General features: G+C 41.8%; 4 protein-coding genes across 4 annotated transcripts; all 4 read left to right on the top strand.

The window, feature by feature from the left end:
- Positions 1 to 449: 449 nt before the first annotated feature.
- On the top strand, positions 450 to 3281 carry LOC133953679 (neurofilament heavy polypeptide-like). The gene is made up of 7 exons (XM_062387721.1): positions 450 to 700; positions 893 to 1067; positions 1629 to 1834; positions 1901 to 1978; positions 2177 to 2201; positions 2709 to 2746; positions 3221 to 3281. Exons 1-7 carry the CDS (start codon positions 450 to 452, stop codon positions 3279 to 3281), a joined length of 834 nt encoding a protein of 277 aa, XP_062243705.1.
- A 6044-nt stretch (positions 3282 to 9325) lies between these two features.
- On the top strand, positions 9326 to 10990 carry LOC133953680 (neurofilament heavy polypeptide-like; the record flags this gene model as incomplete). Its single annotated transcript, XM_062387722.1, has 3 exons — positions 9326 to 9576; positions 10135 to 10326; positions 10393 to 10990. Coding segments are annotated over exons 1-3 (1041 nt in total), but the record flags the coding sequence as incomplete, so codon positions are not given.
- A 4096-nt stretch (positions 10991 to 15086) lies between these two features.
- On the top strand, positions 15087 to 19004 carry LOC133953681 (neurofilament heavy polypeptide-like; the record flags this gene model as incomplete). Its single annotated transcript, XM_062387723.1, has 3 exons — positions 15087 to 15091; positions 17969 to 18511; positions 18560 to 19004. Coding segments are annotated over exons 1-3 (993 nt in total), but the record flags the coding sequence as incomplete, so codon positions are not given.
- Positions 19005 to 23515: 4511 nt separating this feature from the next.
- LOC133953682 (neurofilament heavy polypeptide-like) lies at positions 23516 to 27089 on the top strand (the record flags this gene model as incomplete). Its single annotated transcript, XM_062387725.1, has 3 exons — positions 23516 to 23520; positions 26417 to 26629; positions 26804 to 27089. Coding segments are annotated over exons 1-3 (504 nt in total), but the record flags the coding sequence as incomplete, so codon positions are not given.
- Positions 27090 to 27346: the final 257 nt, after the last annotated feature.

A 27346-nucleotide genomic window follows, 5' to 3' on the forward strand; every position in this document is an offset into this window, starting at 1 on the left:
AAAAGATGACAGCAAAGTCTCCACTGAGATCAAGATCTCCAAGCAGATCCAAATCTCCAAAGAGGAGAGTCCAGACTCCTAAGAGGACAGCAAAGTCTCCAATGAGAACCAGATCTCCAATGAGATCCAAATCTCCAATGAGAGCTCGAAAGAGACCCAGATCTCCAAGCAGGTCCGAATCTCCATCGATATCCCAATCTCTAAAGAGGATAGTCCAGACTCCAAAGATAAGGGGAAGGTCTCCAATGAGATCCATATATCCAAGGAGATCCAAATCTCCAATGAGATCTCGAAAGAGACCCAGATCTCCAAGCAGATCCCAATCTCCAAAGAGGAGAGTCAAGCGTCTAAAGATGACCGCAAATTCTCCAATGAGATCCAGACCGCAAAGGAGATCCAGATCTCCAATGATATCCCAATCTCCAGAGAGGAGAGTCCAGACACCAATGATGAGAGCAAAGTCTCCAGTGAGATCTATATCTCCTCGGAGATCCAAATCTCCAATGAGATCTCGAAAGAGACCCAGATCTCCAAGCAGATCCAAATCTCCATCGATATCCCAATCTCCAAAGAGGAGATTCAAGCGTCTTAAGATGACAGCAAAGTCTCCAATGAGATCCAGATCACCAAGGAGATCCAAATCTCCAATGATATCCGGATCTCCAAAGAGGAGAGTCCAGACTCCAAAGAGGACGGCAAAGTCTCCAGATAGATCCATATCTCCACGGAGATCCAAATCTCCAATGAGAACCAGATCTCAAATGAGATCTCCAAGGAGATCCAAATCCCCGATGATATCCCAATCTCCACAGAGGAGAGTCCAGACTCCAAAGATAAGGGGAAGGTCTCCAACGCGATCCATTTATCCAAGGAGATCAACATCTCCAATGAGATCTCGAAAGAGACCCAGATCTCCAAGCAGATCCAAATCTCCATCGATATCCCAATCTCCAAAGAGGAGAGTCAAGCGTCAAAAGATGACGGCAAAGTCTCCAATGAGATACAGATCGCCAAGGAGATCCAAATCTCCAATGATATCCAGATCTCCAAAGAGGAGAGTCCAGACTCCAAAGAGGACGGCAAAGTCTCCAGTGAGATCCATATCTCCAATGAGAACCAGATCTCAAATGAGATCTCCAAGGAGATCCAAATCTCCAATGATATCCCAATCTCTAAAGAGGAAAGTCCAGACTCCAAAGATAAGGGGAAGGTCCCCAATGAGATCCATATATCCAAGGAGATCAAAATCTCCAATGAGATCTCGAAAGAGACCCAGATCTCCAAGCAGATCCAAATCTCCATCGATATCCCAATCTCCGAAGAGGAGAGTCAAGCGTCAAAAGATGACAGCAAAGTCTCCAATGAGATCCAGATCGCCAAGGAGATCCAAATCCCCAATGATATCCAGATCTCCAAAGAGGAGAGTCCAGACTCCAAAGAGGACGGCAAAGTCTCCAGTTAGATCCATATCTCCACGGAGATCCAAATCTCCAATGAGAACCAGATCTCCAATGAGATCTCCAAGGAGATCCAAATCCCCGATGATATCCCAATCTCCAAAGAGGAGAGTCCAGACTCCAAAGATACGGGGATGGTCTCCAATGAGATCCATATATCAAAGGAGATCAAAATCTCCAATGAGATCTCGAAAGAGACCCAGATCTCCAAGCAGATCCAAATCTCCATCGATATCCCAATCTCCGAAGAGGAGAGTCAAGCGTCAAAAGATGACAGCAAAGTCTCCAATGAGATCCAGATCGCCAAGGAGATCCAAATCTCCAATGATATCCAGATCTCCAAAGAGGAGAGTCCAGACTCCAAAGAGGACGGCAAAGTCTCCAGTTAGATCCATATCTCCACGGAGATCCAAATCTCCAATGAGAACCAGATCTCAAATGAGATCTCCAAGGAGATCCAAATCCCCGATGATATCCCAATCTCAAAAGAGGAGAGTCCAGACTCCAAAGATAAGGGGAAGGTCTCCAATGAGATCCATATATCCAAGGAGATCAAAATCTCCAATGAGATCTCGAAAGAGACCCAGATCTCCAAGCAGATCCAAATCTCCATCGATATCCCAATCTCCGAAGAGGAGAGTCAAGAGTCAAAAGATGACAGCAAAGTCTCCAATGAGATCCAGATCGCCAAGGAGATCCAAATCTCCAATGATATCCAGATCTCCAAAGAGGAGAGTCCAGACTCCAAAGAGGACGGCAAAGTCTCCAGTTAGATCCATATCTCCACGGAGATCCAAATCTCCAATGAGAACCAGATCTCAAATGAGATCTCCAAGGAGATCCAAATCCCCGATGATATCCCAATCTCCAAAGAGGAGAGTCCAGACTCCAAAGATAAGGGGAAGGTCTCCAATGAGATCCATTTATCCAAGGAGATCAAAATCTCCAATGAGATCTCGAAAGAGACCAAGATCTCCAAGCAGATCCAAATCTCCATCGATATACCAATCTCCGAAGAGGAGAGTCAAGCGTCAAAAGATGACAGCAAAGTCTCCAATGAGATCCAGATCGCCAAGGAGATCCAAATCTCCAATGATATCCAGATCTCCAAAGAGGAGAGTCCAGACTCCAAAGAGGACGGCAAAGTCTCCAGTTAGATCCATATCTCCACGGAGATCCAAATCTCCAATGAGAACCAGATCTCAAATGAGATCTCCAAGGAGATCCAAATCCCCGATGATATCCCAATCTCCAAAGAGGAGAGTCCAGACTCCAAAGATAAGGGGAAGGTCTCGAATAAGATCCATATATCCAAGGAGACCCAGATCTCCAAGCAGATCCAAATCACAAAGGAGATCCAAATATCCAAGGATATCCGGATCTCCAAAGAGGATAGCAAAGTCTCCAATGAGATCCATATCTCCACGGAGATCCAAATCGCCAATGAGATCTCGAAAGAGACCCAGATCTTCAAGCAGATCCAAATCTCCATCGATATCACAATCTCCAAAGAGGAGAGTCAAGCGTCCAAAGATGACAGCAAAGTCTCCGATGAGATCCAGATCTCCAAGCAGATCTAAATCTCCAAAGAGGAGAGCAAAGTCTCCAAGGAGATCGAAATCTCCAATGAGATCTCGAAGGAGATCCAAATCTCCATCGATATCCAGATCTCCAAAGAGGAGAGTCAAGCGTCCAAAGATGACAGCAAAGTCTCCGATGAGATCCAGATCGCCAAGCACATCCAAATCTCAAACGGTTTCCAGATCTCCAAAGAGGAGAGCTAAGTCTCCAACGAGATCCAGATCTCCAAGGAGGAGAAACTGAAAAACAAACTGGGAAAGTGCGTAGTAGACAGGAAGACCATGGGTGGAGTGCCTTGATTTAGTAACTTTAAGCATAGACATCACACATACGGCAAAGAACTCCATTTGAAATATTGTATGGACGACCATATTACGTACAAAATTTCACTTTGGAAACATCCCTGAGTCTCTGGAGGGGGTCCTCGAATACATTATAGTTTTAGTTCTATTTGATAACTGGGATTTATTATCATCCTGACATTTGCCTTAAACTTGGAAGAAGAGTGGAAATATTTTCATGGGGCTTGAAGACGGCGCTCTGTGACTCTGTGAAAAACTCCACTTTGTTTATCTTGTAGCTTTTAAAGCAGACTTGTCATCATTGTCAGATCATAATAAATAAATAAATTAAATAATGATTGTCTCCTGTCCTTGTTCAAGAGAAACCTTAAAAGATTTCTCCTCCTCCTCGAGACCTTGTGTGCGGTGAGTTGTTCGTTGTTTGTCACATCCATTACGAGGAAGGCGAGGCGGCGGCGGACGGCGGGGGGAGACGATGCCCTAACGGTTGACCCATGGAGGTGCACTTCAGGTTTATAAATGTTTACAGGCGAGGTAGCAACATGGTGTGGGTCTGTGTACGTGTGTGTGTGTGTGTGTGTGTGTGTGTGTGTAGACATGCTTTACTATGATGCGTACAGTCTCTCCACATGAAATCATATTGTGATGCCCTTTAAAGAGGAACTGTTATATGTTCATTCTGCAGTTTATATTTTTAATTCATGGTGAGAAGTCTCTGATATTTTATACTTTCCTGATTTTGTTTGAATTTTAATGGTTTATTTTCTTGTGTTAATTTCCTTTTAACTTTTAAGACTAGTGGTTCCTAATTCTGATGATTTTATGATTATTTGTTTAATTTGCTTTCTTGTGAAGCACTAGGTAATCTGGGTTTTGTGTAATGTTGATAATTTGAGAAATTAAATTGGGATATATTATATATATTTATTACCATTTTTTTCTGAACCGATCCTTCAAAATCAAGTGATAAGTGCATTTAACCTTATCTTATTCTCCTCTCAAATGCATCACAGCTGAATTATCAAAACCTTAACTTTCAATTAAAAGTCTATAACTTTGCTCCCATCAGGTACAAACAGATAAAAGGTTTCACATGTGCAGATTATTAGGAACAAGCACTTGGAAATCAAAATGCAACAAAGATAAGAAAAGAACATGAAACATAACGACAAAGATTTAAAATCCAGCACTAAAAAAACATTGAACCCAATAAAACGTGCAGATAAAACACAACATTCATATAAAGTCATCCACAATATATAAACATCAAATATAATTTCAAAGATAAACTACACTCCTACACAAATGTGTCCTCAGGAAAATGTCCTCTTCTTTAATGGGCTGTTTGAACTAACTTTTTAAAACCCCCGACAAAGAAAGAAGTATAATCCAATTTACTGACATTGTTATGAAGCTCAGAGCAAACTGTCCCACGGGCGTGTTATACCAAACTTTCAAAAAGCACAACTCATTCACCAGACTGATCCCCAGTCAGTCTTTTTCCTTTTGCATCTTCTGAGGACAGTCTGTGCCGGTGCCTGTTTTAAAAATGTCATCAAAGCCAAACCCGAGTGGAAAACCTGTGGAGACGTTGAATGTTTGCAGAGAAAGACTTTTGATGTTGTTCTCGTCCCTGGCGCCCGGGACTCCGAACTGAGCTAAACTGTCAAGTCTGCTTCTGAGAACCGGATCCACCAATCACGTGTCCTCTGCCGACGAGCAGCTGGAAGCTCAATGCCTGCTGCTTGCATCGTGTGCTGCAGAAAGAGAGGCTTCCTACTGCAACAGGTCAATGGGATCAGCTGCTATAGTCACAACGTAATTCCAGCTCTACATTTGGTTTTTGTGCTTGTTTACAACATTATTTCATCGTTGTTTTCATCAGTTAATCTCTGATTTGTCAGTTTGCACAAATTTCCGACCTTTATTACTGAGACGAGCATTTCGATGAGTATCACAGTAAAAGATAAAGACAAATACACTCAGTTGATGCTTAACTGTGAGAAAAGTATTTAAATCCAAAGCTTGTTTCATCAGCATCATGTGAGAATAATTAAGAAACATATTTTGGATTCCGTGTTTGCACTCAATGTTCTGATGAGAAGGTATTTCAAAGTTGATCGTTTAAAAATGTAAAACAATTTGTCAGTCCCTATAAATGTCAAACCCTGGGAACTTGGAATATATTGAAAAGACTCGAGACAAACTAAACTTCTACTTTCTTTTAGTTTTTTTAGTCAGGATAAACATGTCGGGTTTCACTTGGTTGGTTTTATCTGGGTATAATTTTTGAAGATGACAAAATATATATAGTAAAAAAGCATAAATACTTCATGTGTTGTTTCCACCTGTTTTTGATAATACAATGATAATCTAATGTTGACGAGCCTGATACATACTTGGCTGATCAGCATTCAACTGAAATTGTGATCTGTGTGTGTTTGTGTGAACAACGACTGAACTAAAACATATTTATAAATAAAGTAAATATAGTTATATGGTTTCTGTGGGAGAATTCTGAAGAGAAACCAAATAAAACGTGTTGTCGATCATAGTAAACTTTGCTGCTGTTGAATATAAAACCTAAGGAGATTAGAAAATGTCTCTTTTCAATCCGGTGCATTAAGTAGATTTCCTGCTGCAGAGCTGCATGTTGTTTATCAATGCAGCTGTTTTTCCTTTCTGTGTTCGAACTTCAATTACACTGCGAACTGCTTTAATTGTCATTATGTGTAAAAACAAATCCATTATGGAGTGAGTGACATTTCTAATTCTCATCTTTATTCAGAGGCACAACAGGCGCTTTGTTGAACAATAACACAAATGTGATCAAATGTCAGATCTGGTGGAGGGCGGTGCCGGGTGTTTGTGTTTGCGAGGAGTCGTGACGCGGCCCCAGTGATTTCCATTTAAATTTCCCTTTGGTCCCCTCGCTGCGTCTCCTGTAGCCGCCGCCGGCCCCGGCGTCTCTCCGCAGCGACACGTGGCGCCTTCGGAAGCTCTCTGCTGTTTTAATAGCTTGTCCACACAGAGTCAGCTCCATGGCCAGGTGCTGACGTGGCGTTGGACACATTGAGCAGCGGGGAAACAGAGCGACAGAGCGACTTCCTCCCAGAGCTGCGAGTCCATTAAAGTCAAACTGCAGATTGTTGTGTTTGATCCATTTAAGATTCACTTTAGATTATCAACGACGTTCCACCATCTCTTTGTTAAAGTTCATGTCTCACTCAGGACGTGTTATCATGAACTTAAATCTGGAGATACACTTCAGAGGTTTCAGGGGTAAACAGCATTGCAGCCAAACTGCCAAAGCTTGGTTGAACTAACCCTTTAACGGACTCAGGTCCCTTCTAAAACATGTGTCCTGTGGTGTGCCCTCTAGTGGAATCCTCCAGAAACACACACTGTACCAGTGGCGATTCTAGAAAATTTTACATGGGGTGGCAGAAGGGTGGCAAGTTAAATTCAAGGGTGGCAAATCACACACACAAAGTCAAGTCAAGTATTTTTATTGTTGGAAACACACATGCCTGGTGTCTATATGTATTTATTTATAACAATCGCTAATGAAAACAGTTAACATATTTATAATTCGAAATTCGTCCCAGCCTTTATACCACATACACAATAGGGTCTATAGCATATAACCGAGTCATCCTCTCACATTTTAATGCAGCTGTATAGCGAGCTAGCTACTAGTCCTATCGACTTTTGCAAGCTAGCAATTAAATAAACGATTGAAATTACAACGGAATTGTCTATCACATATGACCACCCATCACATTTTCTTGATTCAAGTTTCAGCTGTACTGTACCTTTTTTCATCACTGCAAGCGTACAGTTGGCTTGTCTCCAGTTCTTTGGCTTTCAAACCGTTTCTGTCTTCATTTGAATGAAGCGGCAGATGCGCACGGTGAGAAGAGAGCAAATAGGATTCATGGACTCAACCATTTTACAGGGGAGGGGGGACATAAAGATTTTAGTTCTTAAACTTAAACAAGTTACCAATGAGATCAACAGCTTCAGTAGCAAAAAATATAATACCATTCAATAAATGTATATTGGAGACACTTCTAACAACCTGGGTGGCAAGTGGGGTGGCAAGCATTTTTTGGGGGGTGGCAGCTGCCACCCCTTGCCACCCCGGTAGTTTCGCCACTGCACTGTACACAGTGAGCGTTGTGTGGCCGAACAAGAAACTGTTTGTGTTGGGTTTTGAACACAACCTGCAAGATTTAAGCAAAGTTTTGAATTATTCACCGTCAGCAATATTCCCTGTCATTGTCCCGACACTCGCTACAGGGGGAAGTGATTTCATAGGTCAAAGTTCAACGCAATTAAGATCTGTGCAAGGCGATATCAGCTGGCCTCATTCCATCCATCCCTCTGATTGGCTGCCAGCCTCCCATGTCCACTCACCCACCTGTGAACCTCCTCCTCTCTCTCTCTACCCCCATTGAACACCCTCTGATCTTCCCCCCCCCCCCCCCCCCCCGAGCTCAAGGGGAAAACCTAGGGGCTGGTTCCAGGGGGCGCTGTTGAGCCATTTTGCCACACTCATTTCATATTACTCCAGAATACACACATTTTCACCGCTTCCTTATTTTCTGCAAAGTTTTGTAAGAAGTTCAGCATGTTAAAGCCCTCAAAAAGAAAACTCACTTTAATGATAATAATAATAATAATAATAACAATAATAATCCTTACAATCTCAATAGGGCCTCTCACCATTCGGTGCTCGGGCCCTAATATTATAATAATATAATAATAACTTCAGAATCGTTGTAATTTAAACCCATTATGTGTGTGTAAACTGCAAACGATTCCTCATATGTTGGCTGATATCCACCAATATGAAAACTACTTGTATACAGAAAAGATGTATATTATACACCATTTACTATATATTAAAGTTGTAGGTTGAAAATCTATATCACATTTCTTTGTCAAAAGGGTTTTATAACATGATCTTGTATATCGTCACCCTCTTAAAATAATGGCCCAGGTCAATCTTTCAGGTTTTTAAAAATACACAAAATAATTAACCAAATATTGAATATATGATATTTATTAATAATTTCACTCAAAAAGGTTATGACAATCAATGACTATTGACATACTAATAACAATGTCTGTCAATGATATAAGATGATATGTATTTCTGTGTTTGTCCTTGAGTTTCTGGATGATCTTTGATCACACCTTCCATGGACTCATCAGAGGATGGAGTAAAGTCTTGATAGCTTATGCAATCCTTGGATTGTCTTTGATCAAAAGGACTCATCAGAGGATGGGGTATTATCTGGATCGCTTATGATATCTTTGGATGGTTTTTGATCACACCTTCACGATACACACTCTATACCCTATATATTGAAGGAAAGGATTTAGCAAAGGAATGCCTATAATCTCAATTTGTAGTGTCAAACAATATTTCCTTCAGTGATACTACAGCATTCAATGCCTCAGTCCAAATCTTCTAGTAGACCCAGATCTCCAAGCAGATCCAGATCTCCAATGAGAAGAGTCAAGCGTCAAAAGATGACAGCAAAGTCTCCACTGAGATCAAGATCTCCAAGCAGATCCAAATCTCCAAAGAGGAGAGTCCAGACTCCTAAGAGGACAGCAAAGTCTCCAATGAGAACAAGATCTCCAATGAGATCCAAATCTCCAATGAGAGGTCGAAAGAGACCCAGATCTCCAAGCAGATCCGAATCTCCATCGATATCCCAATCTCTAAAGAGGATAGTCCAGACTCCAAAGATAAGGGGAAGGTCTCCAATGAGATCCATATATCCAAGGAGATCCAAATCTCCAATGAGATCTCGAAAGAGACCCAGATCTCCAAGCAGATCCCAATCTCCAAAGAGGAGAGTCAAGCGTCTAAAGATGACCGCAAATTCTCCAATGAGATCCAGACCGCCAAGGAGATCCAGATCTCCAATGATATCCCAATCTCCAGAGAGGAGAGTCCAGACACCAATGATGAGAGCAAAGTCTCCAGTGAGATCTATATCTCCTCGGAGATCCAAATCTCCAATGAGATCTCGAAAGAGACCCAGATCTCCAAGCAGATCCAAATCTCCATCGATATCCCAATCTCCAAAGAGGAGATTCAAGCGTCTTAAGATGACAGCAAAGTCTCCAATGAGATCCAGATCACCAAGGAGATCCAAATCTCCAATGATATCCGGATCTCCAAAGAGGAGAGTCCAGACTCCAAAGAGGACGGCAAAGTCTCCAGATAGATCCATATCTCCACGGAGATCCAAATCTCCAATGAGAACCAGATCTCAAATGAGATCTCCAAGGAGATCCAAATCCCCGATGATATCCCAATCTCCAAAGAGGAGAGTCCAGACTCCAAAGATAAGGGGAAGGTCTCCAACGCGATCCATTTATCCAAGGAGATCAGCATCTCCAATGAGATCTCGAAAGAGACCCAGATCTCCAAGCAGATCCAAATCTCCATCGATATCCCAATCTCCAAAGAGGAGAGTCAAGCGTCAAAAGATGACGGCAAAGTCTCCAATGAGATACAGATCGCCAAGGAGATCCAAATCTCCAATGATATCCAGATCTCCAAAGAGGAGAGTCCAGACTCCAAAGAGGACGGCAAAGTCTCCAGTGAGATCCATATCTCCAATGAGAACCAGATCTCAAATGAGATCTCCAAGGAGATCCAAATCTCCAATGATATCCCAATCTCTAAAGAGGAAAGTCCAGACTCCAAAGATAAGGGGAAGGTCCCCAATGAGATCCATATATCCAAGGAGATCAAAATCTCCAATGAGATCTCGAAAGAGACCCAGATCTCCAAGCAGATCCAAATCTCCATCGATATCCCAATCTCCGAAGAGGAGAGTCAAGCGTCAAAAGATGACAGCAAAGTCTCCAATGAGATCCAGATCGCCAAGGAGATCCAAATCCCCAATGATATCCAGATCTCCAAAGAGGAGAGTCCAGACTCCAAAGAGGACGGCAAAGTCTCCAGTTAGATCCATATCTCCACGGAGATCCAAATCTCCAATGAGAACCAGATCTCCAATGAGATCTCCAAGGAGATCCAAATCCCCGATGATATCCCAATCTCCAAAGAGGAGAGTCCAGACTCCAAAGATAAGGGGAAGGTCTCCAATGAGATCCATATATCAAAGGAGATCAAAATCTCCAATGAGATCTCGAAAGAGACCCAGATCTCCAAGCAGATCCAAATCTCCATCGATATCCCAATCTCCAAAGAGGAGAGTCCAGACTCCAAAGATACGGGGAAGGTCTCCAATGAGATCCATATATCAAAGGAGATCAAAATCTCCAATGAGATCTCGAAAGAGACCCAGATCTCCAAGCAGATCCAAATCTCCATCGATATCCCAATCTCCGAAGAGGAGAGTCAAGCGTCAAAAGATGACAGCAAAGTCTCCAATGAGATCCAGATCGCCAAGGAGATCCAAATCTCCAATGATATCCAGATCTCCAAAGAGGAGAGTCCAGACTCCAAAGAGGACGGCAAAGTCTCCAGTGAGATCCAAATCTCCAATGAGAACCAGATCTCAAATGAGATCTCCAAGGAGATCCAAATCCCCGATGATATCCCAATCTCAAAAGAGGAGAGTCCAGACTCCAAAGATAAGGGGAAGGTCTCCAATGAGATCCATATATCCAAGGAGATCAAAATCTCCAATGAGATCTCGAAAGAGACCCACATCTCCAAGCAGATCCAAATCTCCATCGATATCCCAATCTCCGAAGAGGAGAGTCAAGAGTCAAAAGATGACAGCAAAGTCTCCAATGAGATCCAGATCGCCAAGGAGATCCAAATCTCCAATGATATCCAGATCTCCAAAGAGGAGAGTCCAGACTCCAAAGAGGACGGCAAAGTCTCCAGTTAGATCCATATCTCCACGGAGATCCAAATCTCCAATGAGAACCAGATCTCAAATGAGATCTCCAAGGAGATCCAAATCCCCGATGATATCCCAATCTCCAAAGAGGAGAGTCCAGACTCCAAAGATAAGGGGAAGGTCTCCAATGAGATCCATTTATCCAAGGAGATCAAAATCTCCAATGAGATCTCGAAAGAGACCAAGATCTCCAAGCAGATCCAAATCTCCATCGATATACCAATCTCCGAAGAGGAGAGTCAAGCGTCAAAAGATGACAGCAAAGTCTCCAATGAGATCCAGATCGCCAAGGAGATCCAAATCTCCAATGATATCCAGATCTCCAAAGAGGAGAGTCCAGACTCCAAAGAGGACGGCAAAGTCTCCAGTTAGATCCATATCTCCACGGAGATCCAAATCTCCAATGAGAACCAGATCTCAAATGAGATCTCCAAGGAGATCCAAATCCCCGATGATATCCCAATCTCCAAAGAGGAGAGTCCAGACTCCAAAGATAAGGGGAAGGTCTCGAATAAGATCCATATATCCAAGGAGACCCAGATCTCCAAGCAGATCCAAATCACAAAGGAGATCCAAATATCCAAGGATATCCGGATCTCCAAAGAGGATAGCAAAGTCTCCAATGAGATCCATATCTCCACGGAGATCCAAATCGCCAATGAGATCTCGAAAGAGACCCAGATCTTCAAGCAGATCCAAATCTCCATCGATATCACAATCTCCAAAGAGGAGAGTCAAGCGTCCAAAGATGACAGCAAAGTCTCCGATGAGATCCAGATCTCCAAGCAGATCTAAATCTCCAAAGAGGAGAGCAAAGTCTCCAAGGAGATCGAAATCTCCAATGAGATCTCGAAGGAGATCCAAATCTCCATCGATATCCAGATCTCCAAAGAGGAGAGTCAAGCGTCCAAAGATGACAGCAAAGTCTCCGATGAGATCCAGATCGCCAAGCACATCCAAATCTCAAACGGTTTCCAGATCTCCAAAGAGGAGAGCTAAGTCTCCAACGAGATCCAGATCTCCAAGGAGGAGAAACTGAAAAACAAACTGGGAAAGTGCGTAGTAGACAGGAAGACCATGGGTGGAGTGCCTTGATTTAGTAACTTTAAGCATAGACATCACACATACGGCAAAGAACTCCATTTGAAATATTGTATGGACGACCATATTACATACCAAATTTCACTTTGGAAACATCCCTGAGTCTCTGGAGGGGGTCCTCGAATACATTATAGTTTTAGTTCTATTTGATAACTGGGATTTATTATCATCCTGACATTTGCCTTAAACTTGGAAGAAGAGTGGAAATATTTTCATGGGGCTTGAAGACGGCGCTCTGTGACTCTGTGAAAAACTCCACTTTGTTTATCTTGTAGCTTTTAAAGCAGACTTGTCATCATTGTCAGATCATAATAAATAAATAAATTAAATAATGATTGTCTCCTGTCCTTGTTCAAGAGAAACCTTAAAAGATTTCTCCTCCTCCTCGAGACCTTGTGTGCGGTGAGTTGTTCGTTGTTTGTCACATCCATTAAGAGGAAGGCGAGGCGGCGGCGGACGGCGGGGGGAGACGATGCCCTAACGGTTGACCCATGGAGGTGCACTTCAGGTTTATAAATGTTTACAGGCGAGGTAGCAACATGGTGTGGGTCTGTGTACGTGTGTGTGTGTGTGTGTGTGTGTGTAGACATGCTTTACTATGATGCGTACAGTCTCTCCACATGAAATCATATTGTGATGCCCTTTAAAGAGGAACTGTTATATGTTCATTCTGCAGTTTATATTTTTAATTCATGGTGAGAAGTCTCTGATATTTTATACTTTCCTGATTTTGTTTGAATTTTAATGGTTTATTTTCTTGTGTTAATTTCCTTTTAACTTTTAAGACTAGTGGTTCCTAATTCTGATGATTTTATGATTATTTGTTTAATTTGCTTTCTTGTGAAGCACTAGGTAATCTGGGTTTTGTGTAATGTTGATAATTTGAGAAATTAAATTGGGATATATTATATATATTTATTACCATTTTTTTCTGAACCGATCCTTCAAAATCAAGTGATAAGTGCATTTAACCTTATCTTATTCTCCTCTCAAATGCATCACAGCTGAATTATCAAAACCTTAACTTTCAATTAAAAGTCTATAACTTTGCTCCCATCAGGTACAAACAGATAAAAGGTTTCACATGTGCAGATTATTAGGAACAAGCACTTGGAAATCAAAATGCAACAAAGATAAGAAAAGAACATGAAACATAACGACAAAGACTTAAAATCCAGCACTAAAAAAACATTGAACCCAATAAAACGTGCAGATAAAACACAACATTCATATAAAGTCATCCACAATATATAAACATCAAATATAATTTCAAAGATAAACTACACTCCTACACAAATGTGTCCTCAGGAAAATGTCCTCTTCTTTAATGGGCTGTTTGAACTAACTTTTTAAAACCCCCGACAAAGAAAGAAGTATAATCCAATTTACTGACATTGTTATGAAGCTCAGAGCAAACTGTCCCACGGGCGTGTTATACCAAACTTTCAAAAAGCACAACTCATTCACCAGACTGATCCCCAGTCAGTCTTTTTCCTTTTGCATCTTCTGAGGACAGTCTGTGCCGGTGCCTGTTTTAAAAATGTCATCAAAGCCAAACCCGAGTGGAAAACCTGTGGAGACGTTGAATGTTTGCAGAGAAAGACTTTTGATGTTGTTCTCGTCCCTGGAGCCCGGGACTCCGAACTGAGCTAAACTGTCAAGTCTGCTTCTGAGAACCGGATCCACCAATCACGTGTCCTCTGCCGACGAGCAGCTGGAAGCTCAATGCCTGCTGGTGGCATCGTGTGCTGCAGAAAGAGAGGCTTCCTACTGCAACAGGTCAATGGGATCAGCTGCTATAGTCACAACGTAATTCCAGCTCTACATTTGGTTTTTGTGCTTGTTTACAACATTATTTGATCGTTGTTTTCATCAGTTAATCTCTGTTTTGTCAGTTTGCACAAATTTCCGACCTTTTAATACTGAGACGAGCATTTCGATGAGTATCACAGTAAAAGATAAAGACAAATACACTCAGTTGATGCTTAACTGTGAGAAAAGTATTTAAATCCAAAGCTTGTTTCATAAGCATCATGTGAGAATAATTAAGAAACATATTTTGGATTCCGTGTTTGCACTCAATGTTCTGATGAGAAGGTATTTCAAAGTTGATCGTTTAAAAATGTAAAACAATTTGTCAGTCCCTATAAATGTCAAACCCTGGGAACTTGGAATATATTGAAAAGACTCGAGACAAACTAAACTTCTACTTTCTTTTAGTTTTTTTAGTCAGGATAAACATGTCGGGTTTCACTTGGTTGGTTTTATCTGGGTATAATTTTTGAAGATGACAAAATATATATAGTAAAAAAGCATAAATGCTTCATGTGTTGTTTCCACCTGTTTTTGATAATACAATGATAATCTAATGTTGACGAGCCTGATACATACTTGGCTGATCAGCATTCAACTGAAATTGTGATCTGTGTGTGTTTGTGTGAACAACGACTGAACTAAAACATATTTATAAATAAAGTAAATATAGTTATATGGTTTCTGTGGGAGAATTCTGAAGAGAAACCAAATAAAACGTGTTGTCGATCATAGTAAACTTTGCTGCTGTTGAATATAAAACCTAAGGAGATTAGAAAATGTCTCTTTTCAATCCGGTGCATTAAGTAGATTTCCTGCTGCAGAGCTGCATGTTGTTTACCAATGCAGCTGTTTTTCCTTTCTGTGTTCGAACTTCAATTACACTGCGAACTGCTTTAATTGTCATTATGTGTAAAAACAAATCCATTATGGAGTGAGTGACATTTCTAATTCTCATCTTTATTCAGAGGCACAACAGGCGCTTTGTTGAACAATAACACAAATGTGATCAAATGTCAGATCTGGTGGAGGGCGGTGCCGGGTGTTTGTGTTTGCGAGGAGTCGTGACGCGGCCCCAGTGATTTCCATTTAAATTTCCCTTTGGTCCCCTCGCTGCGTCTCCTGTAGCCGCCGCCGGCCCCGGCGTCTCTCCGCAGCGACACGTGGCGCCTTCGGAAGCTCGCTGCTGTTTTAATAGCTTGTCCACACAGAGTCAGCTCCATGGCCAGGTGCTGACGTGGCGTTGGACACATTGAGCAGCGGGGAAACAGAGCGACAGAGCGACTTCCTCCCAGAGCTGCGAGTCCATTAAAGTCAAACTGCAGATTGTTGTGTTTGATCCATTTAAGATTCACTTTAGATTATCAACGACGTTCCACCATCTCTTTGTTAAAGTTCATGTCTCACTCAGGACGTGTTATCATGAACTTAAATCTGGAGATACACTTCAGAGGTTTCAGGGGTAAACAGCATTGCAGCCAAACTGCCAAAGCTTGGTTGAACTAACCCTTTAACGGACTCAGGTCCCTTCTAAAACATGTGTCCTGTGGTGTGCCCTCTAGTGGAATCCTCCAGAAACACACACTGTACACAGTGAGCGTTGTGTGGCCGAACAAGAAACTGTTTGTGTTGGGTTTTGAACACAACCTGCAAGATTTAAGCAAAGTTTTGATTTATTCACCGTCAGCAATATTCCCTGTCATTGTCCCGACACTCGCTACAGGGGGAAGTGATTTCATAGGTCAAAGTTCAACGCAATTAAGATCTGTGCAAGGCGATATCAGCTGGCCTCATTCCTTCCATCCCTCTGATTGGCTGCCAGCCTCCCATGTCCACTCACCCACCTGTGAACCTCCTCCTCTCTCTCTCTTCCCCCATCGAACACCCTCTGATCTCTCCCCCCCCCCGAGCTCAAGGGGAAAACCTAGGGGCTGGTTCCAGGGGGCGCTGTTGAGCCATTTTGCCACACTCATTTCATATTACTCCAGAATACACACATTTTCACCGCTTCCTTATTTTCTGCAAAGTTTTGTAAGAAGTTCAGCATGTTAAAGCCCTCAAAAAGAAAACTCACTTTAATGATAATAATAATAATAATAATAACAATAATAATCCTTACAATCTCAATAGGGCTTCTCACAATTCAGTGCTCGGGCCCTAATAATATAATAATAACTTCAGAATCGTTGTAATTTAAACCCATTATGTGTGTGTAAACTGCAAACGATTCCTCATATGTTGGCTGATATCCACCAATATGAAAACTACTTGTATACAGAAAAGATGTATATTATACACCATTTACTATTTATTAAAGTTGTAGGTTGAAAATCTATATCACATTTCTTTGTCAAAAGGGTTTGACAACATGATCTTGTATATCGTCACCCTCTTAAAATAATGGCCCAGGTCAATCTTTCAGGTTTTTAAAAATACACAAAATAATTAACCAAATATTGAATATATGATATTTATTAATAATTTCACTCAAAAAGGTTATGACAATCAATGACTATTGACATACTAATAACAATGTCTGTCAATGATATAAGATGATATGTATTTCTGTGTTTGTCCTTGAGTTTCTGGATGATCTTTGATCACACCTTCCATGGACTCATCAGAGGATGGAGTAAAGTCTTGATAGCTTATGCAATCCTTGGATTGTCTTTGATCAAAAGGACTCATCAGAGGATGGGGTATTATCTGGATCGCTTATGATATCTTTGGATGGTTTTTGATCACACCTTCACGATACACACTCTATACCCTATATATTGAAGGAAAGGATTTAGCAAAGGAATGCCTATAATCTCAATTTGTAGTGTCAAACAATATTTCCTTCAGTGATACTACAGCATTCAATGCCTCAGTCCAAATCTTCTAGTAGACCCAGATCTCCAAGCAGATCCAGATCTCCAATGAGAAGAGTCAAGCGTCAAAAGATGACAGCAAAGTCTCCACTGAGATCAAGATCTCCAAGCAGATCCAAATCTCCAAAGAGGAGAGTCCAGACTCCTAAGAGGACAGCAAAGTCTCCAATGAGAACCAGATCTCCAATGAGATCCAAATCTCCAATGAGAGCTCGAAAGAGACCCAGATCTCCAAGCAGATCCGAATCTCCATCGATATCCCAATCTCTAAAGAGGATAGTCCAGACTCCAAAGATAAGGGGAAGGTCTCCAATGAGATCCATATATCCAAGGAGATCCAAATCTCCAATGAGATCTCGAAAGAGACCCAGATCTCCAAGCAGATCCCAATCTCCAAAGAGGAGAGTCAAGCGTCTAAAGATGACCGCAAATTCTCCAATGAGATCCAGACCGCCAAGGAGATCCAGATCTCCAATGATATCCCAATCTCCAGAGAGGAGAGTCCAGACACCAATGATGAGAGCAAAGTCTCCAGTGAGATCTATATCTCCTCGGAGATCCAAATCTCCAATGAGATCTCGAAAGAGACCCAGATCTCCAAGCAGATCCAAATCTCCATCGATATCCCAATCTCCAAAGAGGAGATTCAAGCGTCTTAAGATGACAGCAAAGTCTCCAATGAGATCCAGATCACCAAGGAGATCCAAATCTCCAATGATATCCGGATCTCCAAAGAGGAGAGTCCAGACTCCAAAGAGGACGGCAAAGTCTCCAGATAGATCCATATCTCCACGGAGATCCAAATCTCCAATGAGAACCAGATCTCAAATGAGATCTCCAAGGAGATCCAAATCCCCGATGATATCCCAATCTCCAAAGAGGAGAGTCCAGACTCCAAAGATAAGGGGAAGGTCTCCAACGCGATCCATTTATCCAAGGAGATCAAAATCTCCAATGAGATCTCGAAAGAGACCCAGATCTCCAAGCAGATCCAAATCTCCATCGATATCCCAATCTCCAAAGAGGAGAGTCAAGCGTCAAAAGATGACGGCAAAGTCTCCAATGAGATACAGATCGCCAAGGAGATCCAAATCTCCAATGATATCCAGATCTCCAAAGAGGAGAGTCCAGACTCCAAAGAGGACGGCAAAGTCTCCAGTGAGATCCATATCTCCAATGAGAACCAGATCTCAAATGAGATCTCCAAGGAGATCCAAATCTCCAATGATATCCCAATCTCTAAAGAGGAAAGTCCAGACTCCAAAGATAAGGGGAAGGTCCCCAATGAGATCCATATATCCAAGGAGATCAAAATCTCCAATGAGATCTCGAAAGAGACCCAGATCTCCAAGCAGATCCAAATCTCCATCGATATCCCAATCTCCGAAGAGGAGAGTCAAGCGTCAAAAGATGACAGCAAAGTCTCCAATGAGATCCAGATCGCCAAAGAGGAGAGTCCAGACTCCAAAGAGGACGGCAAAGTCTCCAGTGAGATCCATATCTCCAATGAGAACCAGATCTCAAATGAGATCTCCAAGGAGATCCAAATCTCCAATGATATCCCAATCTCTAAAGAGGAAAGTCCAGACTCCAAAGATAAGGGGAAGGTCCCCAATGAGATCCATATATCCAAGGAGATCAAAATCTCCAATGAGATCTCGAAAGAGACCCAGATCTCCAAGCAGATCCAAATCTCCATCGATATCCCAATCTCCGAAGAGGAGAGTCAAGCGTCAAAAGATGACAGCAAAGTCTCCAATGAGATCCAGATCGCCAAGGAGATCCAAATCCCCAATGATATCCAGATCTCCAAAGAGGAGAGTCCAGACTCCAAAGAGGACGGCAAAGTCTCCAGTTAGATCCATATCTCCACGGAGATCCAAATCTCCAATGAGAACCAGATCTCCAATGAGATCTCCAAGGAGATCCAAATCCCCGATGATATCCCAATCTCCAAAGAGGAGAGTCCAGACTCCAAAGATACGGGGAAGGTCTCCAATGAGATCCATATATCAAAGGAGATCAAAATCTCCAATGAGATCTCGAAAGAGACCCAGATCTCCAAGCAGATCCAAATCTCCATCGATATCCCAATCTCCGAAGAGGAGAGTCAAGCGTCAAAAGATGACAGCAAAGTCTCCAATGAGATCCAGATCGCCAAGGAGATCCAAATCTCCAATGATATCCAGATCTCCAAAGAGGAGAGTCCAGACTCCAAAGAGGACGGCAAAGTCTCCAGTTAGATCCATATCTCCACGGAGATCAAAATCTCCAATGAGAACCAGATCTCAAATGAGATCTCCAAGGAGATCCAAATCCCCGATGATATCCCAATCTCAAAAGAGGAGAGTCCAGACTCCAAAGATAAGGGGAAGGTCTCCAATGAGATCCATATATCCAAGGAGATCAAAATCTCCAATGAGATCTCGAAAGAGACCCAGATCTCCAAGCAGATCCAAATCTCCATCGATATCCCAATCTCCGAAGAGGAGATTCAAGAGTCAAAAGATGACAGCACAGTCTCCAATGAGATCCAGATCGCCAAGGAGATCCAAATCTCCAATGATATCCAGATCTCCAAAGAGGAGAGTCCAGACTCCAAAGAGGACGGCAAAGTCTCCAGTTAGATCCATATCTCCACGGAGATCCAAATCTCCAATGAGAACCAGATCTCAAATGAGATCTCCAAGGAGATCCAAATCCCCGATGATATCCCAATCTCCAAAGAGGAGAGTCCAGACTCCAAAGATAAGGGGAAGGTCTCCAATGAGATCCATTTATCCAAGGAGATCAAAATCTCCAATGAGATCTCGAAAGAGACCAAGATCTCCAAGCAGATCCAAATCTCCATCGATATCCCAATCTCCGAAGAGGAGAGTCAAGCGTCAAAAGATGACAGCAAAGTCTCCAATGAGATCCAGATCGCCAAGGAGATCCAAATCTCCAATGATATCCAGATCTCCAAAGAGGAGAGTCCAGACTCCAAAGAGGACGGCAAAGTCTCCAGTTAGATCCATATCTCCACGGAGATCCAAATCTCCAATGAGAACCAGATCTCAAATGAGATCTCCAAGGAGATCCAAATCCCCGATGATATCCCAATCTCCAAAGAGGAGAGTCCAGACTCCAAAGATAAGGGGAAGGTCTCGAATAAGATCCATATATCCAAGGAGACCCAGATCTCCAAGCAGATCCAAATCACAAAGGAGATCCAAATATCCAAGGATATCCGGATCTCCAAAGAGGATAGCAAAGTCTCCAATGAGATCCATATCTCCACGGAGATCCAAATCGCCAATGAGATCTCGAAAGAGACCCAGATCTTCAAGCAGATCCAAATCTCCATCGATATCACAATCTCCAAAGAGGAGAGTCAAGCGTCCAAAGATGACAGCAAAGTCTCCGATGAGATCCAGATCTCCAAGCAGATCTAAATCTCCAAAGAGGAGAGCAAAGTCTCCAAGGAGATCGAAATCTCCAATGAGATCTCGAAGGAGATCCAAATCTCCATCGATATCCAGATCTCCAAAGAGGAGAGTCAAGCGTCCAAAGATGACAGCAAAGTCTCCGATGAGATCCAGATCGCCAAGCACATCCAAATCTCAAACGGTTTCCAGATCTCCAAAGAGGAGAGCTAAGTCTCCAACGAGATCCAGATCTCCAAGGAGGAGAAACTGAAAAACAAACTGGGAAAGTGCGTAGTAGACAGGAAGACCATGGGTGGAGTGCCTTGATTTAGTAACTTTAAGCATAGACATCACACATACGGCAAAGAACTCCATTTGAAATATTGTATGGACGACCATATTACATACCAAATTTCACTTTGGAAACATCCCTGAGTCTCTGGAGGGGGTCCTCGAATACATTATAGTTTTAGTTCTATTTGATAACTGGGATTTATTATCATCCTGACATTTGCCTTAAACTTGGAAGAAGAGTGGAAATATTTTCATGGGGCTTGAAGACGGCGCTCTGTGACTCTGTGAAAAACTCCACTTTGTTTATCTTGTAGCTTTTAAAGCAGACTTGTCATCATTGTCAGATCATAATAAATAAATAAATTAAATAATGATTGTCTACTGTCCTTGTTCAAGAGAAACCTTAAAAGATTTCTCCTCCTCCTCGAGACCTTGTGTGCGGTGAGTTGTTCGTTGTTTGTCACATCCATTAAGAGGAAGGCGAGGCGGCGGCGGACGGCGGGGGGAGACGATGCCCTAACGGTTGACCCATGGAGGAGCACTTCAGGTTTATAAATGTTTACAGGCGAGGTAGCAACATGGTGTGGGTCTGTGTACGTGTGTGTGTGTGTGTGTGTGTGTGTGTGTAGACATGCTTTACTATGATGCGTACAGTCTCTCCACATGAAATCATATTGTGATGCCCTTTAAAGAGGAACTGTTATATGTTCATTCTGCAGTTTATATTTTTAATTCATGGTGAGAAGTCTCTGATATTTTATACTTTCCTGATTTTGTTTGAATTTTAATGGTTTATTTTCTTGTGTTAATTTCCTTTTAACTTTTAAGACTAGTGGTTCCTAATTCTGATGATTTTATGATTATTTGTTTAATTTGCTTTCTTGTGAAGCACTAGGTAATCTGGGTTTTGTGTAATGTTGATAATTTGAGAAATTAAATTGGGATATATTATATATATTTATTACCATTTTTTTCTGAACCGATCCTTCAAAATCAAGTGATAAGTGCATTTAACCTTATCTTATTCTCCTCTCAAATGCATCACAGCTGAATTATCAAAACCTTAACTTTCAATTAAAAGTCTATAACTTTGCTCCCATCAGGTACAAACAGATAAAAGGTTTCACATGTGCAGATTATTAGGAACAAGCACTTGGAAATCAAAATGCAACAAAGATAAGAAAAGAACATGAAACATAACGACAAAGACTTAAAATCCAGCACTAAAAAAACATTGAACCCAATAAAACGTGCAGATAAAACACAACATTCATATAAAGTCATCCACAATATATAAACATCAAATATAATTTCAAAGATAAACTACACTCCTACACAAATGTGTCCTCAGGAAAATGTCCTCTTCTTTAATGGGCTGTTTGAACTAACTTTTTAAAACCCCCGACAAAGAAAGAAGTATAATCCAATTTACTGACATTGTTATGAAGCTCAGAGCAAACTGTCCCACGGGCGTGTTATACCAAACTTTCAAAAAGCACAACTCATTCACCAGACTGATCCCCAGTCAGTCTTTTTCCTTTTGCATCTTCTGAGGACAGTCTGTGCCGGTGCCTGTTTTAAAAATGTCATCAAAGCCAAACCCGAGTGGAAAACCTGTGGAGACGTTGAATGTTTGCAGAGAAAGACTTTTGATGTTGTTCTCGTCCCTGGAGCCCGGGACTCCGAACTGAGCTAAACTGTCAAGTCTGCTTCTGAGAACCGGATCCACCAATCACGTGTCCTCTGCCGACGAGCAGCTGGAAGCTCAATGCCTGCTGGTGGCATCGTGTGCTGCAGAAAGAGAGGCTTCCTACTGCAACAGGTCAATGGGATCAGCTGCTATAGTCACAACGTAATTCCAGCTCTACATTTGGTTTTTGTGCTTGTTTACAACATTATTTCATCGTTGTTTTCATCAGTTAATCTCTGATTTGTCAGTTTGCACAAATTTCCGACCTTTTAATACTGAGACGAGCATTTCGATGAGTATCACAGTAAAAGATAAAGACAAATACACTCAGTTGATGCTTAACTGTGAGAAAAGTATTTAAATCCAAAGCTTGTTTCATCAGCATCATGTGAGAATAATTAAGAAACATATTTTGGATTCCGTGTTTGCACTCAATGTTCTGATGAGAAGGTATTTCAAAGTTGATCGTTTAAAAATGTAAAACAATTTGTCAGTCCCTATAAATGTCAAACCCTGGGAACCTGGAATATATTGAAAGGACTCGAGACAAACTAAACTTCTACTTTCTTTTAGTTTTTTTAGTCAGGATAAACATGTCGGGTTTCACTTGGTTGGTTTTATCTGGGTATAATTTTTGAAGATGACAAAATATATATAGTAAAAAAGCATAAATGCTTCATGTGTTGTTTCCACCTGTTTTTGATAATACAATGATAATCTAATGTTGACGAGCCTGATACATACTTGGCTGATCAGCATTCAACTGAAATTGTGACCTGTGTGTGTTTGTGTGAACAACGACTGAACTAAAACATATTTATAAATAAAGTAAATATAGTTATATGGTTTCTGTGGGAGAATTCTGAAGAGAAACCAAATAAAACGTGTTGTCGATCATAGTAAACTTTGCTGCTGTTGAATATAAAACCTAAGGAGATTAGAAAATGTCTCTTTTCAATCCGGTGCATTAAGTAGATTTCCTGCTGCAGAGCTGCATGTTGTTTACCAATGCAGCTGTTTTTCCTTTCTGTGTTCGAACTTCAATTACACTGCGAACTGCTTTAATTGTCATTATGTGTAAAAACAAATCCATTATGGAGTGAGTGACATTTCTAATTCTCATCTTTATTCAGAGGCACAACAGGCGCTTTGTTGAACAATAACACAAATGTGATCAAATGTCAGATCTGGTGGAGGGCGGTGCCGGGTGTTTGTGTTTGCGAGGAGTCGTGACGCGGCCCCAGTGATTTCCATTTAAATTTCCCTTTGGTCCCCTCGCTGCGTCTCCTGTAGCCGCCTCCGGCCCCGGCGTCTCTCCGCAGCGACACGTGGCGCCTTCGGAAGCTCGCTGCTGTTTTAATAGCTTGTCCACACAGAGTCAGCTCCATGGCCAGGTGCTGACGTGGCGTTGGACACATTGAGCAGCGGGGAAACAGAGCGACAGAGCGACTTCCTCCCAGAGCTAAGAGTCCATTAAAGTCAAACTGCAGATTGTTGTGTTTGATCCATTTAAGATTCACTTTAGATTATCAACGACGTTCCACCATCTCTTTGTTAAAGTTCATGTCTCACTCAGGATGTGTTATCATGAACTTAAATCTGGAGATACACTTCAGAGGTTTCAGGGGTAAACAGCATTGCAGCCAAACTGCCAAAGCTTGGTTGAACTAACCCTTTAACGGACTCAGGTCCCTTCTAAAACATGTGTCCTGTGGTGTGCCCTCTAGTGGAACCCTCCAGAAACACACACTGTACACAGTGAGCGTTGTGTGGCCGAACAAGAAACTGTTTGTGTTGGGTTTTGAACACAACCTGCAAGATTTAAGCAAAGTTTTGAATTATTCACCGTCAGCAATATTCCCTGTCATTGTCCCGACACTCGCTACAGGGGGAAGTGATTTCATAGGTCAAAGTTCAACGCAATTAAGATCTGTGCAAGGCGATATCAGCTGGCCTCATTCCATCCATCCCTCTGATTGGCTGCCAGCCTCCCATGTCCACTCACCCACCTGTGAACCTCCTCCTCTCTCTCTCTTCCCCCATCGAACACCCTCTGATCTCCCCCCCCCCCCCCCCCCCCGAGCTCAAGGGGAAAACCTAGGGGCTGGTTCCAGGGGGCGCTGTTGAGCCATTTTGCCACACTCATTTCATATTACTCCAGAATACACACATTTTCACCGCTTCCTTATTTTCTGCAAAGTTTTGTAAGAAGTTCAGCATGTTAAAGCCCTCAAAAAGAAAACTCACTTTAATGATAATAATAATAATAATAATAATAACAATAATAATCCTTACAATCTCAATAGGGCCTCTCACCATTCGGTGCTCGGGCCCTAATATTATAATATTATAATAATAACTTCAGAATCGTTGTAATTTAAACCCATTATGTGTGTGTAAACTGCAAACGATTCCTCATATGTTGGCTGATATCCACCAATATGAAAACTACTTGTATACAGAAAAGATGTATATTATACACCATTTACTATTTATTAAAGTTGTAGGTTGAAAATCTATATCACATTTCTTTGTCAAAAGGGTTTGATAACATGATCTTGTATATCGTCACCCTCTTAAAATAATGGCCCAGGTCAATCTTTCAGGTTTTTAAAAATACACAAAATAATTAACCAAATATTGAATATATGATATTTATTAATAATTTCACTCAAAAAGGTTATGACAATCAATGACTATTGACATACTAATAACAATGTCTGTCAATGATATAAGATGATATGTATTTCTGTGTTTGTCCTTGAGTTTCTGGATGATCTTTGATCACACCTTCCATGGACTCATCAGAGGATGGAGTAAAGTCTTGATAGCTTATGCAATCCTTGGATTGTCTTTGATCAAAAGGACTCATCAGAGGATGGGGTATTATCTGGATCGCTTATGACATCTTTGGATGGTCTTTGATCACACCTTCACGATACACACTCTATACCCTATATATTGAAGGAAAGGATTTAGCAAAGGAATGCCTATAATCTCAATTTGTAGTGTCAAACAATATTTCCTTCAGTGATACTACAGCATTCAATGCCTCAGTCCAAATCTTCTAGTAGACCCAGATCTCCAAGCAGATCCAGATCTCCAATGAGAAGAGTCAAGCGTCAAAAGATGACAGCAAAGTCTCCACTGAGATCAAGATCTCCAAGCAGATCCAAATCTCCAAAGAGGAGAGTCCAGACTCCTAAGAGGACAGCAAAGTCTCCAATGAGAACCAGATCTGCAATGAGATCCAAATCTCCAATGAGAGCTCGAAAGAGACCCAGATCTCCAAGCAGATCCGAATCTCCATCGATATCCCAATCTCTAAAGAGGATAGTCCAGACTCCAAAGATAAGGGGAAGGTCTCCAATGAGATCCATATATCCAAGGAGATCCAAATCTCCAATGAGATCTCGAAAGAGACCCAGATCTCCAAGCAGATCCCAATCTCCAAAGAGGAGAGTCAAGCGTCTAAAGATGACCGCAAATTCTCCAATGAGATCCAGACCGCCAAGGAGATCCAGATCTCCAATGATATCCCAATCTCCAGAGAGGAGAGTCCAGACACCAAAGATGAGAGCAAAGTCTCCAGTGAGATCTATATCTCCTCGGAGATCCAAATCTCCAATGAGATCTCGAAAGAGACCCAGATCTCCAAGCAGATCCAAATCTCCATCGATATCCATATCTCCAAAGAGGAGATTCAAGCGTCTTAAGATGACAGCAAAGTCTCCAATGAGATCCAGATCACCAAGGAGATCCAAATCTCCAATGATATCCGGATCTCCAAAGAGGAGAGTCCAGACTCAAAAGAGGACGGCAAAGTCTCCAGATAGATCCATATCTCCACGGAGATCCAAATCTCCAATGAGAACCAGATCTCAAATGAGATCTCCAAGGAGATCCAAATCCCCGATGATATCCCAATCTCCAAAGAGGAGAGTCCAGACTCCAAAGATAAGGGGAAGGTCTCCAACACGATCCATTTATCCAAGGAGATCAAAATCTCCAATGAGATCTCGAAAAAGACCCAGATCTCCAAGCAGATCCAAATCTCCATCGATATCCCAATCTCCAAAGAGGAGAGTCAAGCGTCAAAAGATGACGTCAAAGTCTCCAATGAGATACAGATCGCCAAGGAGATCCAAATCTCCAATGATATCCAGATCTCCAAAGAGGAGAGTCCAGACTCCAAAGAGGACGGCAAAGTCTCCAGTGAGATCCATATCTCCAATGAGAACCAGATCTCAAATGAGATCTCCAAGGAGATCCAAATCTCCAATGATATCCCAATCTCTAAAGAGGAAAGTCCAGACTCCAAAGATAAGGGGAAGGTCCCCAATGAGATCCATATATCCAAGGAGATCAAAATCTCCAATGAGATCTCGAAAGAGACCCAGATCTCCAAGCAGATCCAAATCTCCATCGATATCCCAATCTCCGAAGAGGAGAGTCAAGCGTCAAAAGATGACAGCAAAGTCTCCAATGAGATCCAGATCGCCAAGGAGATCCAAATCCCCAATGATATCCAGATCTCCAAAGAGGAGAGTCCAGACTCCAAAGAGGACGGCAAAGTCTCCAGTTAGATCCATATCTCCACGGAGATCCAAATCTCCAATGAGAACCAGATCTCCAATGAGATCTCCAAGAAGATCCAAATCCCCGATGATATCCCAATCTCCAAAGAGGAGAGTCCAGACTCCAAAGATAAGGGGAAGGTCTCCAATGAGATCCATATATCAAAGGAGATCAAAATCTCCAATGAGATCTCGAAAGAGACCCAGATCTCCAAGCAGATCCAAATCTCCATCGATATCCCAATCTCCGAAGAGGAGAGTCAAGCGTCAAAAGATGACAGCAAAGTCTCCAATGAGATCCAGATCGCCAAGGAGATCCAAATCTCCAATGATATCCAGATCTCCAAA

Source organism: Platichthys flesus, chromosome 5, assembly GCF_949316205.1.
Source record: "Platichthys flesus chromosome 5, fPlaFle2.1, whole genome shotgun sequence".
NCBI lineage: Eukaryota > Metazoa > Chordata > Actinopteri > Pleuronectiformes > Pleuronectidae > Platichthys > Platichthys flesus.